Raw genomic sequence first — 18,392 nt, 5'->3', positions numbered from 1 at the left:
GTAGAGCAAAACCACCAATACTGTCCTGTTCATGAGTCTCCCCTTTCGATATTGATGACATATTAGTTTATGGCTCACACCGTTCGGGTTTTACAGATGATTTTGCAAATATCCTCTCATGTGTAGAAAAAGGCTGCTTTCACAAGCCCTATGTTATTGAATAGGCGCAACTTTATATCAGCGTTAAGAGGGAATTGAGCTGCAGCCACTACAAGAAACGGTAAGTCTCAAGCATAAACACATGGGGAGCTATTCAATATTCAAAATGACGTCACCTTGTGACACACGGGTGCATCAATCGACTCCAGTTTTAATTTAAGGGTTGCCATCAGTGGCTATCCGTCATTCAGGGCAGGTGGGGCAGAGTCCCACCTGTTTTGAGCCCCAACTTTCTAGCTAAAACACATAAAATAAAAATATATCTTATTTTTTTGCGGGGTGGATGCCTGTTTTCCATTTTATTTTGGCATTAATACGCGTTACATATAAATAAACAAATGGAGTTCATGAAACCGCATACAAACTTGGTCTCTTTTGGCAGCATTTAGGGGATCAAATACTTTTTTCCCTCACTGTAGATGCGCAATGGGTTATGGTCATTGTAGTTAATTCCCACGTTTTATGCGTTAAAATATGTAGAATATTGGCCTGTTGGAAACTACAACTCCCTACTACATCACACAGTTCAGGCTGGATCAGATTTATCTCTAGAAAAACTGTGCAATGTGCGCATTGAGCGCAAAGAAAAAAACGAATGTTAATGTGTCTCAACCGATGGCGGGCACAATAAAAAACCTTATGATATAAAATAGGGTCTAAGCTGCAAAATATGCTAATATTAAGGAAAAAAATGGAGTTTCCGCATTTTTTGATAATTGACATTTAAGAAAATAAAAAAAGGTAATTCATTTTTTATTAAAAACCAATTATTTCAAGAAATTATGAAATAGTTTGACAACCCTGTTGGTAATCTTTTAAATGATATCAATCTCAACCATTTATCTTTTCCAGCAATGAAGACATGGATGTCTCATGGTATGATGGGGTATGCAAAATAGGTAAACTTTGAACGTTTTGATCTCTTGAATGTTTTGACATTCATGTCCAAAAAGTCACCTTCTGAGCACTTCTACAATGGGCAAATATGTATGGAAGGTTTCATTCAAATCAAAAGGGGTGCTGTCAAAAAGTGATTGAATTCAAATGGATTGGGTAACTTGTGCAGCTCCACTCCATACTGCAGCCCCTTTTATTGCTGTTCCTAGATAAGATTACCTTCTAACATTTGATTCATGTAGAGGAATCAGGAGTTAGACAGTATAGGAAGTATAGCTTCAGTATGTAGTGAATAATGGATAACCATACGAACACTGAGTGGTACAACATGAGGTGTGTGTGTATGTGTGCATGTGTATCAATCAGTTCAACATAAGCAATAAGCAGCGTCATTGAGACCCGCTGTGTAGATGGCTTGTGGGGAAGTGCATTAGCGCCCTGGCATGCTATCACGGTCATAATGGGATCAAAGCAGACACCCACTGGTGCTGAATCAGACAAGAGGAGCGGAACCAGGCAGAGACAGTACAGTAGTCAATAAACAGACCAGATTCAGCTGAACAACGTCTCTCTGTGAAGCATTGTTCCCAGCCGGTTCGTCACCTACACTGATGAGAACAGTCAATGGGATACAATGACGCATCTTCTGATCAGATGGTATCATGCCATCTTTAACTGAACCCAAGGACACTAGTTTTACAACACTATTACACTATAGAAAAGTATGAAAAATGTATGCACTCACTAACTGTAAGTCGCTCTGGATAAGAGCGTCTGCTAAATGACTAAAATGTAAAATGTAAATATAGAAAGATACAGGTAACTGTCAAAATAAAGTAAACACCAACATAGTGTCTTAATAGGGCGTTGTGCAACCACGAGCCGCCAGAACAGCTTCAATGCGCCTTAGCATAGACTCTACAATTGTCTGGAATGCTATTGGAGGGATGCGACACCATTCTTCTACGAGAAATTCCATCATTTGGTGTTTTGTTGATGGTGGAAAACGCCGTCTCAGGCAACCGCTTATGAATCTCCCATAAGTGTTCAATTGGGTTGAGATCTGGTGACTGAGACGGCCATGGCATATTGTGAAACATCAGCAAGTTAAGCAGTCTTAGTCACTGAAGCTCCTGCCAAACGTGCCCCAACAATCACCCCTCTTTCAAAGTCACAGATCTCTTCTTCTAGCCATGGTTGCCAAAGAAAATGGGCAACTGGGCCTGCCCAGCATTTTTATACACACCTGTGTGGAAGCACCTGCTTTCAATATACTTTGTATCCCTCATTTACTCAAGTGTTTCCTTTATTTTGGAAGTTACCTGTACATGAAAGTACAGAGATTGAGGGGTAAATCCTAAATTATCAATGCATGACTAAGTGAACATTCAACGTAAGTGCATGATTCGTCCCTCAAAACACTCGAAGAGCGTTCGCCCACTCTTCCAACCCATCTCATCTTTAAGGACGTGTGTAGACATGGAGCACAGTCAATCAGCGGTCTTAAGGTAAACCACAAGTGAGGCTGTAAGGAGCTGTAAGGACGGTCACACACCCCATCCATCACTACTGTCACAACTCACCCTTCTCCTATTAGTCTTCCACTAGGCCGGGGACAAATAGTCCGGGTAGCCATGATTAGCTGTTCAGGAGTCTTATGGCTTGGGGATAGAAACTGTTGAGAAGCCTTTTGGACCTAGACTTGGCGCTCCGGTACCGCTCTTGCCATGCGGTAGCAGAAAGAACAGTCTATGACTAGGGTGGCTGGAGTCTTTGACAATTTTAGGGCCTTCCTCTGACACCACCTGGTATAGAGGTCCTGGATGGCAGGAAGCTTGGCACCAGTGATGTACTGGGCCGTACGCACTACCCTCTGTAGTGCCTTGCGGTCGGAGGCCGAGCAGTTGCCATACCAGGCGGTGATGCAACCACTCAGGATGCTCTCGATGGTGCAGCTGTATAACTTTTGGGATCTGAGGACCCATGCCAAGTCTTTTCAGTCTCCTGAGGGGGAATAGGCTTTGTCGTGCCCTCTTCACGACTGTCTTGGTGTGTTTGGACCATGATAGTTTGTTGGTGATGTGGACACCAAGGAACTTGAAGCTCTCAACCTGTTCCACTACAGCCCCGTCGATGAGAATGGGGGCGTCCTCAGTCCTCAGCATACCACTAATAATGATGGTGTTGGAGTCGTGCCTGGCCATGCAGTCATGGGTGAACAGGGAGTACAGGAGGGGACTGAGCACGCACCCCTGAGGGGCCCCCGTGTTGAGGATCAGCGTGGCAGATGTGTTGTTACCTACCCTTACCACCTGGGGGGCGGCCCGTCAGGAAGTCCATGATCCAGTTGCAGAGGGAGGTGTTCAGTCCCTGGGTCCTTAGCTTAGTGATGAGCTTTGAGGGCACTATGGTGTTGAACGCTGAGCTGTAGTCAATGAATAGCATTCTCACGTAGGTGTTCCTCTTGTCCAGCTGGGAAAGGGCAGTGTGGAGTGCAATAGAGATTGCATCATCTGTGGATCTGTTGGGGTGGTATGCAAATTGGAGTGGGTCTAGGGTTTCTGGGATAATGGTGTTGATGTGAGCCATGACCAGCCTTTCAAAGCACTTCATAAATACAGATGTGTGTGCTACATTAACATTTACATCATTTAGCAGAAGCTCTTATCCAGAGCGACTTACAAATTGCGGGTCGGTAGTCATTTAGACAGGTTATCTCAGTGTCCTTGGGCACAGGGACTATGGTGGTCTGCTTGAAACATGTTGGTATTACAGACTCAGTCAGGTACATGTTGAAAATGTCAGTGAAGACACTTGCCAGTTGGTCAGCGCATGCTCGGAGTACACGTCCTGGTAATCTGTTTGGCCCTGCGGCCTTGTGAATGTTGACCTGCTCAAAAGTCTTACTCATATTGGCTATGGAGAGCGTGATCACAGTCATCCGGAACAGCTGATGCTCTCATGCATGCTTCAGTGTTGCTTGCCTCGAAGCGAGCATAGAAGTGATTTAGCTCATCTGGTAGGCTTGTGTCACTGGGCAGCTCGCGGCTGTGCTTCCCTTTGTAGTCTTTAATAGTTTTCAAACCCTGCCACATCTGATGAGCGTCAGAGCCGGTGTAGTATGATTCGATCTTAGTCCTGTATTGACTCCTTGCCTGTTTGATGGTTTGTCGGAGGGCATAGCGGGATTTCTTATAAGCGTCCGGGTTAGAGTCCTGCTCCTTGAAAGCGTCAGCTCTACCCTTTAGCTCAGTGCGGATGTTGCCTGTAATCTATGGCTTCTGGTTGGGGTATGTACGTACTGTCACGGTGGGTGACGACGTCATCGATGCACTTATTGATGAAGCCAGTGACTGATGTGGTGTACTCCTCAATGCTATCGGAAGAATCCCAGAACATATTCCAGTCTGTGCTAGCAAAACAGTACTGTAGCTTAGCATCTGCATCATCTGACCACTTTTTTTATTAACCGAGTCACTGGTGCTTCCTGCTTTAGTTTTTGCTTATAAGCAGGAATCAGGAGGATAGAGTTATGGTCAGATTTGCCAAATGGAGGGCGAGGGAGAGCTTTGTATGCGTCTCTGTGTGTGGAGTAAAGGTGGTCTAGAGTTTTTTTTCCCTCTAGATGCACATTTAACATGCTGGTCGAAGTTAGGTATAACGGATTTAAGTTTCCCTGCATTAAAGTCCCCGGGCACTAGGAGCGCTGCCTCTGGATGAGCGTTTTCCTTTTTACTTATGGGCTTATACAGCTCATTGAGCGCAGTCTTAATGCCAGCATCGGTTTGTGGTGGTAGATAGACAGCTACGAAAAATATAGATGAAAACTCTCTTGGTAAATAGTGTGTTCTACAGCTTATCATGAGATACTCTACCTCCGGCGAGCAAAACCTCGAGACTTCCTTAGTATTAGATTTTATGCACCAGCTGTTGTTTACAAATATACACAGACTGCCACCCCTTGTCTTACCGGAGTCAGCCGTTCTATCCTGCCGATGTAGCGTATATCCCGCCAGCTGTATGTTATCCATGTCGTCGTTCAGCCACGACTCGGTGAAACATAAGATATTACAGTTTTTAATGTCCCGTTGGTAGGATAACCTTAATCTTAGGTAGTCCAATTTGTTTTCAAATGATTGAACATTGGCTAATAGGATTGATGGAAGAGGCAGTTTACTCGCTCGCCGTCGGATCCTTACAAGGCACACCGACCTATGTCCACGATATCTGTCTTTTTTTCATGCGAATGACGGGGATTTGGGCCTTGTCGGGTGTTTGTAGGATATCCTTTGCATCCAACTCGTTGAAGAAAAAATCTTCATCCAATACGAGGTGAGTAATCGCTGTCCTGATATCCAGAAGCTCTTTTTGGTCATAAGAGACGGTGGCAGAAACATTATGTACAGAATAAATTACAAATAACGTGATAAAACACACATAATAGTACAATTGGTTAGAGGGCTGTAAAACGGCAGCCATCTTCTCTGACGCCACTTCAAAAAACTACTACGGTCGTAGGGTTTGGTTGTGGTCAATGTTTCTCAATAGAATGGTGACCTTCGCCCCCTTCAATCCCACACATCTGGTTCTGTTTGACAATCCTGACAAACGTTCCGGGGCCCAGCAGCCTCTGTCCACAAACCGTTCCAGGCAATTCCCAAAGGGGACTGATGGGAATTCCTGGAGAGTTCTCTCTGTGTGACTGGCAGACATTTGGTTCAATTCCAAACATAATTTATTTTTTACCCCCTTTACTCCCCAATTTTGTCATATCCAATTGGTAGTCTTGTCCCATCGCTGCAACTCCCGTACGGACTCGGGAGAGGCGAAGGTCGAGAGCCGTGCGTCCTCAGAAACCCAACCCCGCCAAGCCACACTGCCCGCCACAGGAGTCGCTACAGCGCGATGGGACAAGGACATCCCGGTCGGCCAAACCCTCCCCTAACCCGGACGATGCTGGGCCAATTGTGCGTCGCCTCATGGGTCTCCCGGTCACGGCCGGCTGCGACACAGCCCGGTATCGAACCAGGATCTGTATTAACGCAGATTGCACTGAGATGCAGTGCCTTAGACCGCTGTGCCACTCGGGAGGCCCCCATTCCAAACTTTTACGGGCATCCTTCCATTCTACCTTTTCACTTGGGAGGAGAAAAGAACCCCCCTGTTCAATTAATGGGTATTGGCTAGCTCTGGGAAAGTACTTGTCCCGCTTCTGTTCAGGTCAAGATGTCAAGCGGGCGTTGGTGGTCTCTCATTGCTGCCTTTACAAGGGAGGCCATGTCACTAATTCCATCATATATCACCCATTTTGAAAACACTGTGTGACCATTAACATTCCTTGTCATGTCTTTTTTCCATTCAAGCCTTGTGTCACCGAAGTATCCGCATTCAAACCGAACAACACATCTGGATAGACTCTTTTGTCCACGTCCTTCAGTGTGCTAGAAGACACACACACAGGCCAATTGACAACTTCACTGACTCCTGACAGGGAGAGAACAGCCTTTCAACAGACAGTGCTGCTATGCCTATGGTATTGTATTCACTGCGACTATGCAGAGTCAAGAGATCCACGTTTATCTGATCTTATGAGCCACCATTTACACCTTGAATTCCTAAAGAAAATGCTTCTGCATTAAATCAATCGTTATAGCCGCACAGAAAATGATTTAGCACCACAAAAAACTAAAACTAGAAGGAATAAAGGGAGATGGTCTGTAGGTAAATATAATGTGGCAGTCCAAGTAGGATTCAAACTGGGTGATCAGTCCAAAATAGACAGTTCAATGCCAAACACGTAGCTCGATATGCGCTTCCCTCCTATGCTAATCCACTTGGAAATATCTGTAACATTTTGAAAACATAGCCACAGGGTATGTGACATTATGCCACTGTGCTACTATAGAGGTTTAGACACGTTAACTAGATTCCTCAAATTCCTGATGCAGTCTTATGCCTCGGAAAGAAATGGCTTATGAGCGCACATGACTAAAAAAAGAAACCAAGATTAGTTAGGATTGACACTTTCCTCTTTTTGTGTCACGGTGTGCTGTAATCTGTTTTCTTGGTACCGTAACTGCTGCGATAAGGTACTAATTGTCTTGAGGGAGATCGAGCGCTGTGGCGACTTAAAAAACATTTGACTTCTTAAGGAGCACGACATCAAACGCATACCTCCCATTGGAGGGTTAAGCCTTGGCCCTGGGTTTAGACAGAACTGTAGGGCTTGTGCAATGGAACTGTCGCAGTGTTGGAAGACGAGGGGGGGCAACAAAGAGGGCCCAATGGTGGGCAACTTACTGTACATGTGAGCTGTGTGGAGGAGGAGTAGGGGTCTGCTGGATATTTTGAGACTTAAGACTCTATTCAATCAAAACCTTGAGCCAGTTTCAAGGATAAGACAAAAGGCAGCACTCCTCATGTATATTTGGACTCATTTAAATCAATAAAACAAGGCTTACCACGTAGAATCCAAAGAAACACAACTGGATATGCAAGCACATTTTCTTACAGTGTAGAAGGACTGCTGTTCACCTTCTCAGACTCTACACAATATTGGCTGCCTGGCTACCCCTCCACATCGCTCTGGCCTACTGACCTTTCTTCTCCACGATGAGTCTGGATTGGCCTTCCTCCCCGATGATTTCTAGAACGCGAACACATTCTGACCATTCTGATTGGTCCCAGAAACCGATGGGTTGGGCCAGAGCCGGCCTACATGATGACGTTATCAACTTTGATACTCTGATTGGTTAGAGACGATCCAATCGCTGATGAATTTGTTTTGTACAATGCCCCTCATTTTAAAGTAACACAAACAACTTCAATGATGGAAGTTTCAGACTGAATGTGTGAAACTATCAATAGAGCAGTTAGGTAAAGATATTGGGCCTTTGGCTCCTTATTGGTTACTCATCAAGTTATGAGGCACATTATGAGCTTTCGCATCAGGCCTTTAAAGTCTTATTAAAAAGCATATTTAAAGGGCCAGTAACAAACTACTTGGCAGGAGTCGGGACACAGCAGCAACCCCCCAGCGCTTCTATTCCAGCCCTTCCATAAAGACACGACGGGGCGTTTTCCCTTTTGCAGAGTAGAGTCTGGTTTGTTAGTTAGAGCCCTGGAGTCGGGGTTACAGAGTTGAAGCCACCGGCGCAGCAGGCCTATTTATAGTAGTAGACACCAGGGCAGAGAAACCTGATGCTGGCGTATCCTAGTGTGGAGAGATGGAGGGATGACAGAGAGAGAGCAACTTAGAGAGGAAGCTCAAGGCTGACTTCCTGTGTGTCTTCCAAGGTAATGAGCACAGCCGTGTGGGTCATCCTGTTTGTTCAACCAGGCTTGTCATTGGCCCCACCGCAGCTGGCTGGGCCACAGGAGTCAACGCCAGCTGGGCAGCAAGGGGAAATAAAGAGGGGTTGAAGGCTTCACCTTCAAGGAGGAAACCACAGGCATATTCTAGGTCATATACTCACTGGCATGGGAAGGAACACTCAGGCACACACACAAATCAGATGAACTTACTTGTAAGGGGGTTATCTAGTGTGTGTGTGTGTGTGTGTGTGGCCAGGGGTGGGTTACAAAGGGGCTGCATCTCCAGATGTTTCCTATTATAGGTTATGGAGTAACAAATGTTCCAGTCATCCCTGAACCACTTCCATCTTTTCCACATGCGCACATGACAGACAGAGGTTATGACAGAGGTTATCACCCAGCTAATCTGAACATTAGGATAATACAGAGTCTCAAGGCCATGCAGATGTTCAGGGTTGTGTTCTGTAGGACGCCGTAGCAAAACGTTTTGAAACGGAAAACAGAATCAGTGTTCAAATTGGACAAGTTCTAGATTGTAACTCCCCGTTTCACTTTGTTTAAAAATGTTATCTCCCTACTGAACACGACCCAGGTCGGATGGAGGTTTGTGGGAGAAGCGTGTCGAGGTTTGGGTGAATATTACTGCCTTTTTTTTGTTGCAAGGCTCCAATGTTGTGACGAGTGGTCAGCATGCAAAAAGCCACCTCATTTTAAAAGTGGCCACTCCTCTTTTCTAAGGTTTGCTTAAATTTTGTGGAAATCCCACACAGGATGATGTCACTAACCATATTCATGCCATAGCCTACATTTTGTAGGATAATGTCGGGAAAATCCGAGCTGATGTGTGAGGAAAAAACTAGAGCCGCACTCCAATTCTTTGGAGAGCTGATCAATGCAAATAAAGTGGCAAACCATTAAACAAACATGAGTAGATACCAGTTATCACCAAAGACTGCAATGAAACAAAATTAAAGTGAGCTGTTCAAATGCAAAGCGTCGGTTCTCCTACTCAAAAAAAAGAAAAAGAAAATCTACCGGAGATCTGGAATGACAGTGTGGCGCAAAACGAATCCTGTTATCCCTGCCTCACACCCCTCTATCCCCCCCCCCCAGCCAATTGGATATGCTCGCTGGCTTCTGTAATTGCCAAGAGATGAGGGACGCGGGTTAGAGATGACAAAAGCTGTATAAACATCTCTGAGTGTCATCCCGCTCGTACGTGTATCGATTGTGTGTGTGTGTGTTTGATGCAGACTAAAAATACCGGGGTTGCAACACAAATGGAGGCGGAAACAGAATCGATGGCGAGAGCAACAGGGGGGCGGCTATTCTTCCATCAACCGCCTGGCCTCCATTTCACCCCAGCCTCTCTCATAACCGGTGTAGATTGAGAACAAACAACCAACCAATTGCCTCTCGATGAGGAAAAGCTGTGGGGTTTAGTGGTCAGTACAGTATCAGATTGCACTCTCAATCTCCCCCACAACTCCCCACCAAGGTGACAAATGACTCCCCATCTATCGGCTCAGGTGTCTTCAATGGGGGGATAGATAGACTGGGGCTATCTTTACTAAAACCATATGGCCTCAGTCCTGGCCCATCTAACCCCCAGCCAGACAGTCCTTATCAACACCAGATTAGCTGTTTGACGACAAAAACGTGGATTCCCGGCAGGGAGGGGAGAAGGGAGTAGCATGGGGGGGTAGTATAGCAGTATCAGATTATCCAGGATTGGAGCAAAACTGATTTCATGGATGTGTTGGATACTTTCCACAATCCGCTGAGCCATTGATGCCATGGTATGGGTGTCACTAGATCAATGGACTTTGGGTTGCACGCAATGCACACACACTTAAGCACACAGGATCATACACATCCACACAGACACACTCATACATACACAGGCACACACACTGCCACATGCACTCACACACATAACTGGGTGTCATGAAAACAGTATTATCAGCCTTATCATTACAACAGCAGAGAGGACAGGAGACAGTTAATTCTGCACAATTTTACATGATGTAGTGGTAGGCAAGAGGCCGGGGTGAGGGGAGGCAGGGGGACGAGATCCAGACATCTCCTGTATCTTTTCGTTTTATAAATACATAGAAGTTGGGGGACATGGTGTGTGTGTGTGTTACTCCCCTGTTGCTTGGCACCAGTTAATGAGGTTTGTTGACCATTATGCAACGCTGCTCCACATAATAAGGTGAATAATAAATTGGGGATTAAACGTGAAGAGGATTGCCTATGAGGAGTTATAGTCATACAGTCTGAAAATGAACATTGGACAGTTGATTAGTTTAATGCATGTTCATTACTTACTCTACTTTCATTAATTCCCATAGAACAACCCCATCTTCATGTTCATGCATAGCCCCCTTTCATGTTCAGGGTCTCCATGTGAAGTGTGTAAGAGGAGGACAAAATATTGAGTTAATTCCAGCATAGAATGCCTATCAATGGACTGACAGCCCTCTTTTCAAATGTGTAGAATCCATTGGATTCAATGTCATCATTCTGTCCAGCCCTTGGTTGCTTATCAATCATATGTGGTCATTTGGATCATACATCATGTGACCTTAGATGGTTATATCATATAGCAGGGTTTCCCAAACTTGGTCCTGGGGCCCCCCCTGGGTGCACATTTTGGGTTTTGCCCAAGCACTACACATCTGATTCAAATAACCAACTCATCATCAAGCTTTGATTATTTGAATCAGTTCTATAGTGTTAGGGGGGGGCAGGACCGAGTTTGGGAAACCCTGTCATATAGCAGTTTGTAATGGCCATGGTTCAAGGTTAGGCTGTCATCATCCATCAACGAGGCCACCTGCACAGTGCATAGAGGCGACGGGCCGCATAATGGGAGGAGACAACACAGCAGACTGGAAACAAAGAGATGACAAGGAGAGGTGACAAATTGAATTGCTACCTGCAGCTGGTCTAGACTCGAGCTTCGGGCACAGCGGTGTGCTCTCCGGTGACGCGCGAAAAATGAGCCATTCATTATTCAGATGTGATTATAGAAAACGTGTTACCTAACATTTACTATGAAGTGATAAATTGGCTCGCAATTATCAATGAATAAATGCACACACTTACTGTCGCGAATGGGCGGGTCAGCCAGGCTACAACATTTGCATTGAATTGCGCTTTTATTAAATCCACGGTTTCTACTGGGGTTTTAATCAGAATTTACAAGAGGAACACAGACTAGTGAATGAAGGCGGAAGACGTTCCAAACATCTACTGCGTTTTACTAGTCCAAGCAACCGCATGCCTGTGAAGTGCCCGTTCCCCCAACCGAAACACTATAAAATGAAGCAAATCATCATTATGGACACCACTCTACAGGCTGCCATCAACAGAAGGGTGAACTGTAGCTACAAATTAAAACCAAAAAGAGGATGTTGGACTGTGATAAAAATGCATTCAGCCAGCCTAGCAGCAAGCTGGCCATGACTTCACTTTCTCGAAGTGTGTTTGTTGCCAGCAATTTGTGATAGAACTGCTTGCCAACAGCTGAACAATATACATGTAACGTCTGGCAAGTAGCCATGGGTTCAATTGAGGCAAAGAAAGAGCGATCAAAAACTTACCGACTGAAGGAAAAGCAATACCCGAACGTAATCCCGCTCTGTGTTCAAAATTTCATTTAAAACACAGAGCCTCAAGCGTTGCTGGCGGTCCGAATCTTTGGTGCCGTGAACACCGCCGTTCTCATGTTGCCCGTCTTCTTCCATAATTGATCTTTATCCAAAGAGTAGGAAAATAACTCGTAAAATTATTATTGATACTTGGGTCACTGCAAAAGTATTCCGAGTTAGTTGCAGTTTAAGTCCATTTTGCAACACTGTATCTTCAAACCCCAAAGCAATGATGCGCAATGCATATACACTTCACCAAAAGTAACAAAACAAAAACATGCGCGTCTTTATTCGGAATTTTTTCTCTAGAAAAGACAGAGAAGCCGCAATAACTGAATGCAGATCGATTTGCGAGATCCGATTACCCTTCAAGAAAAATTTACTTCAGCTGAGAATGTACAGCTCACAATATAGGCTGAGGATAGCTAAATCACAGGCTCTCAAGTTGGTTAGTTGTGTGTCAACATAAGTTTTGAAGAGACGACAGGACATGATGTGATGTAGGCAGCAGTAATTTCGCAGACTCTCAGAAGGCAGTCTGAAAAGCGCTTGTTGTCCTCTTGGAATGAGAGCAGTGCAACAGCGTGCCAGTGGTCGCTTTCAGGAGTGCAGCAGTGTCGGGACAGTCTTTACGTTAGAACAAATTTAAATTCAATATCAAATCATTCATTCTGCACCTCTTAATTAAATACATATGCCCAGTCACTTTCAATAAGGCAGCCTACTTATTTTCACTTTACGCATGGCACAAACCAGACCTAATGAACAATTGATGGACAAGTCAATGGAACATAACGGCTGCAAATGAAGTCGACTGTTTTAGGGATACAATTTAACATTTTAGATGACTGTCATTATTATGAAGAGGGTCTGAGAATCAATTTGCTACCACCAAGTTCCAACGGACTCAAGCGCTGTAGTTGAACGCCAACAGCACCAGTGTCCGATTTAGAAACGTCAGCGCGAGGGGACCTCTAGTGGACTCATTCGTAGCACAGAAGCAAACTCATACAACTTTGGGTCAAAATAAACTGTCAGACGAGTAACAATCCAATGATTCAGAGAACGTTAAAAAGTGTTTTTACTTTATTCCTCAAAGACACCCTGTAAACAAAGGTTGGGGATCAAAAGGAATGAATGAAAAGATAATTACAAGTTTTAATCAATGCATGTTACATTCATTATCCACTGTGATTCTCCCAGACAGTTGCATACATACATTTTGTTTTTGCCTTTTTAAATGAGGAATGCAACTAACTAATATACCTCACAATTTCTTATATTTTACATATAATTATTCCTTTCTGTACAACACAACTTAAGTTCTTAAATATTACCAAACGACAAATAAGTAATTCAGGATAATAATTGATTGTATGCAATTGCTTTGATTAATTAATATTCCATACTTGTTTTCCTTAACAAAAAAAAGGTAGGCTATGTGCAAAAGCACAAATTAATAAAACCATCAAAAAGTAAGACATCTAATTCAATGATAGATTAAAAAAATATAAAAAAAAGTCAGACTAAGGGGTCTACTTCAGACAACGAAATATCAGACAGAAATATCTATTCAAATCTTTTTCCAGCTCCTGTGAAAAGTGTGTGTGTGTGTGTGTGTGTAAAACCCTCCATTGTCTACATTGTCTGAATATTATATGCCCACGGGGAGTAATTGGTGCCTGTAACTGTATTTAGGCATAGCCTTTTCAAAACAAGTTGATTGTTTTTATTAGAATTTGATTAGTATTATTCACTGTCTTTTTGAGTCTTATCAATAGTGAATTGAATCTTGCTTTTTGACAACGTCTGGTATGTCCAATTGGAGTGGATAACTTAGCTCAGTTGGTAGAGCATGGCGCTTGCAATGACAGGGTTGTGGGTTCGATTCCCACGGGGGGCCAGTATGAAAAATATATGCACTCACTAACTGTAAGTCGCTCTGGATAAAAGCGTCTGCTAAATGACTAAAATGTAAATGTAAATAACAAAATACCCTAAATACACAACTTGAAGCAACCACATATTTAGCCATGGAGGAAGCCTCAACACACCTATAACTTATTTATTAATCAAAAACCAGCCTTTTCGTACCACCGCCAGCTACTGCGCCCATAATTCCCACTGTGAAAATATTTCTGACACACCCCTGGACCTATAGCACTACCGCCAGCGCTAAGATTTACCATTGCGTTAGGTTTGTTAAAATAGAGCCCTAAGTCTTTTCGTCATTTACATTTCACAAGATAAAACTCTTCCTTGAGTATATTTCCAAACTGCAGACCGCTGTAAAAAATAATAATAATAAGTAACAAAATAAATATGTATATATATATAAAAACAAATGTGCTCAGTGCATAAAGACTAAAGATTAAAGAAATACGTTTGGAGGTTTATCCTTTTCAATCATTGCCATAAATAAATGCACATTATTACTGGCAGACAGTAAAGGGTTCGCGTCAGGGCTTTTAAAAGCACAGTAAGTAAACAAAAATCGTTAAACCAATTGCAATACGCAAAGTAAACTCATGATTGTATAGATGGAATAAAACTTAATTTGCAGTGAATATGAAAACCACATGGGATGGCGTATCGCTGCAGAATGCTGTGGTAGCCATGCTGGTTAAGTGTGCCTTGAATTCTAAATAAATCAATGACAGTGTCACCAGCAAAGCACCCCCACACCATCACACCTCCTCCGCCATGCTTCACGGTGGGAACCACACATGCGGAGATCATCCGTTCACCTACTCTGCGTCTCACAAAGACACGGCGGTTGGAACCAAAAATCTCAAATTTGGACTCATCAGACCAAAGGACAGATTTCCACCGGTCTAACGTCCATTGCTCGTGTTTCTTGGCCCAAGCAAGTCTCTTCTTATTATTGGTGTTCTTTAGTAGTGATTTATTTGCAGCAATTTGACCATGAAGGCCTGATTCACACAGTCTCCTCTTAACAGTTGATGTTGAGATGTGTCTGTTACTTGAACTCTGTGAAGGATTTATTTGGGCTGCAATCTGAGGTGCAGTTAACTCTAATGAACGTATCCTCTGCAGCAGAGGTAACTCTGGGTCTTCCTTTCCTGTGGCAGTCCTCATGAGAGCCAGTTTCATCATAGCGCTTGATGGTTTTTGCGACTGCACTTGAAGAAACGTTTGAAATTTTCCAGATTGACTGACCTTCATGTCTTAAAATAATGATGGACTGTCGTTTCTCTTTGCTTATTTGAGCTGTTCTTGCCATAATATGGACTTGGTCTTTTACCTAAAGGGCTATCTTCTGTATACCACCCCTAACTTGTCACAACCCAACTGATTGGCTCAAATGCATTAAGAAGGAAATAAATTCCACAAGTTAACTTTTAAGAAGGCAATTGAAATGCATTCCAGGTGACTACCTCATGAAGCTGGTTGAGAGAATGCCAAGAGTGTGCAAAGCTGTCATCAAGGCAAAGGGTGGCTAAATATATTTTGATTTGTTTAACACTTTTTTTAGTTACTACATGATTCCATGTGTTATTTCATAGTTTGATGTCTTCACTATTATTCTACAATGTAGAAGATAGTACAAAGAAAACCCCTGGAATGAGTAGGTGTGTCCAAACTTTTGACTGGTACGATATGAGTCAAAATGGTTCCGCGTTGGAAAAAATAATACTGGTTTACTTCATTCTAAGAACAGTGTCTATGCAATCTCTCAGTTAGCGGCTGACCTACATTAAAGGGATAGTTCACCACCACACCATAAAAGTGGTATGAAACAGGGGTGAAGTATCCCTTTAAATGTCTGATATTTTTCCATGGTTTTGAAACTCAGTAACTAAGCTGACCAATGCCTAATATTGCTGCAATGTTCAACTCCATTTTCTCAATGACATGGAAGACTTTGGACAGATACATGAGGGGCCAATACTTTTTAAAACCAGTTGTTATTAGATAAGACGTAAACACTTTCAAAGTAATATATGGATCCATCGTGTAAAATGTCTTGATCCAACTGCAGTTCACCAAATCACTCACCACAACCACCCGCACGGTATCGACAAAAAAAATTGCATCCAAATTCCAGCGTCTCTCCTTCCTCTCCCTAGCTGTGTCGATATGATATACGTCAAATGATCAAGTAAACCTATATTATGAGTCTGGTCCATCAACATTTATGCTACATCTTCATTAAAAACAGAAACTCTAAAATGGAGGATTAAAAGGCCAATAACGTTGTTCACTCTTCATCACAATATTTAAAAAAGACCAACAAGTAGACTATCCTATTGCAATTATAGAGCGTCAGAAACTGGTGCCACAAAGCATAGAGTAGACTGATAAGGATGTGCAGTAACTTTTCAATGCCAAGTGTCCAGAGCTTAACTGGGGCTTAGTAGCCACCAAAAGACAGGCTCAGATGTGTTCGTACTACAAATGTACTGCTTGCACCGGGTAACTATTTTTTGACAATGCTCTCGACGTCAACGGCAGCAAAGTGTTTGATATAAATAACAAAATAGAACTGTATAAATATAGAGAATCTGGGATGTGTGTGTGTGTGTGTCTATGTGTGTGTGTCAGTGTTTTTCAAAGGGTGGGAGGGGGGAGGGGGGAGGGGGGGGTCAAAGGTGAATAGGCCTCCCCTCCCCCACGTCTTGGAAGAGAGAGGTGTAGAACTCGGGCTCCAGCTGCTTGTTGCGGTAGCGGTGCACGACGTCTGCAATCTTCTGCTTGCGCCGCACGTGCGGCGGGCTGTACGTCTCGCTCTCCAGTCGCTTCCGCCGGCACACGTTGATGACCGTCTGGCGCACCAGGAACCCTGGGAGAAAACAGCAAGCAGAATTTGACAATGAGCCAAACAAAATGGGAGTGGAAATCAAATTTGTGGTTTGTAATATCCCAGGGGCAGGATGACAAACCACCAAAACACGTCAGTGTTTGGTTGACCTCAATTTATTCAGTAAATAAACATTTTGATAAAATAAAAACATCTGATAACATCAACTAAGGAGAGTCTGAGGGCAATGGGGAAGGCAGCATTACATAAATGACTATAAGCCAGAGAGACACAGTGGAAATTAATCTAGAGGTAGAGAGAGATAGAGAGAGAGAGAGAGAGAGAGAGAAATGAGAGATTAGAGAAAAATTGATAGTTTGGTCACCTAGTGCTCTGCGGCTGACCACCATGCCGTCCACCAGGGGGATGACCATGTTGAACTTGCCCATGGCCCCGTGGAGCCTGACCCGGAACAGACCAGTCCTTAGGGGGTGGATGAAGATCAGGGGCATGTCCTTCTCCAGGAGCCCAGACCTGAAGAGGGAGAGAGGAGGGGGAGAGATTAAGTGGAGGAGGGAAAGAGGTGAAGAGAAAGGGGTGGGGTTTGAAGAAGGACATGACATTTCCATTCCATTCAACAGGGAATATGAGACTTGGTCTTCACTACTAGAGTGATTGTTAACTAACCTACTGAAAATGTGTTACAGTGGATTTTATAGTGGCCTAACTTTAATTTGACACATTATTGAAATAGTTGATCAAGCTTAATTTACAAATAGTTTTTGGTAAGTGTTTAGGGTTAGTGTTTGGTTGGGCGTGGGCCTTAGTAGCCTACCTGCAGGAAGTGCTGTTGTTCGCCTCCAAACCCGTGCCAGTTTCCGCCAAGAGATCAGACAAAGGGAAGTTCTCTAGAGAAAAACAACAACGGAGCCATTTGAGGGGAAACACCTTCAACAGTTTCTCACTTTGGTTTCTCACTTTGTTAGGCGGGTCCTCCAAACGGAACAGTAAAAAATGAGTGGTCTCATAAAATTGTACAAGGACAGACATCAGAAATGACACAGAGCCATGATGACGTAATGTGAAACTGTACTAGGGGACGCACGGTGATTTTTAGGGGAAGTTATCTGAGGTTGTTTACCGATGTCATCGTAGCGCTCCACCCAGACCACCAGCACCTTGGTCTCAGGCCCTAGGGGAGGGGCAGTCTTTCCTGTGGAGGACCTCTTGGTCTTCACCATAGAACTCTGCTAGAGGAGAGAAGAGACCAGAGAGAGAGAGAGAGAGAGAGAGAGAGAGAGAGAGAGAGAGAGAGGTCAATACACAGGCATAGGGGTAGAGATATACCCTGAGATGTAATCTATTCCTCAAAACAATGCAAGAAACTAACATTCAAATGTGTGAACTGTATCCAATGCATAAGTTTAAAAGTCCAATGCAGCCGTTTTTATCTCTTTCAAATCATTTCTGGGGTAACAATTATGTACCTTAATTGAAACGCCAGGATGGTGGGTTCAATTGAAGGGACCACCCATGCGTAAAATGTATGCACACATGACTAAATTGCTTTGTGTCTGCTAAATGGTATACAGTGCCTTCGGTAA

The 18,392-nt window shown here is 43.6% G+C and overlaps 2 protein-coding genes across 2 annotated transcripts in view; both read right to left on the bottom strand.

The window, feature by feature from the left end:
* Window positions 1-12,456, bottom strand: part of LOC311147993 (phosphatidylinositol 3,4,5-trisphosphate-dependent Rac exchanger 1 protein-like) — a 115,490-nt gene extending 103,034 nt beyond the window's left edge. Inside the window, exon 1 of the mRNA XM_084184865.1 lies at window positions 11,979-12,456. Coding sequence (XP_084040991.1) covers window positions 11,979-12,122 — 144 coding nt within the window. The 5' untranslated portion in view covers window positions 12,123-12,456. The remainder of the gene's footprint in view (window positions 1-11,978) is intronic.
* Window positions 12,457-13,096: 640 nt separating this feature from the next.
* The window catches only part of LOC311147973 (ral GTPase-activating protein subunit beta-like), a 59,925-nt gene continuing 54,629 nt past the window's right edge, over window positions 13,097-18,392 (bottom strand). Inside the window, exons 27-30 of the mRNA XM_084184837.1 lie at window positions 17,930-18,038; window positions 17,624-17,696; window positions 17,174-17,322; window positions 13,097-16,830 (exon numbers count right to left, since the gene is read on the bottom strand). Of these exons, the coding sequence (XP_084040963.1) occupies window positions 16,634-16,830; window positions 17,174-17,322; window positions 17,624-17,696; window positions 17,930-18,038 (528 nt within the window). The 3' untranslated portion in view covers window positions 13,097-16,633. The remainder of the gene's footprint in view (window positions 16,831-17,173; window positions 17,323-17,623; window positions 17,697-17,929; window positions 18,039-18,392) is intronic.

This window comes from Coregonus lavaretus (assembly GCF_964263955.1).
Source record: "Coregonus lavaretus genome assembly, chromosome: 20".
Classification (NCBI taxonomy): Eukaryota; Metazoa; Chordata; class Actinopteri; order Salmoniformes; family Salmonidae; genus Coregonus; species Coregonus lavaretus.
Note: the sequence above shows the minus strand (reverse complement) of the source record. Positions and strands in the feature narration are given on the sequence as shown.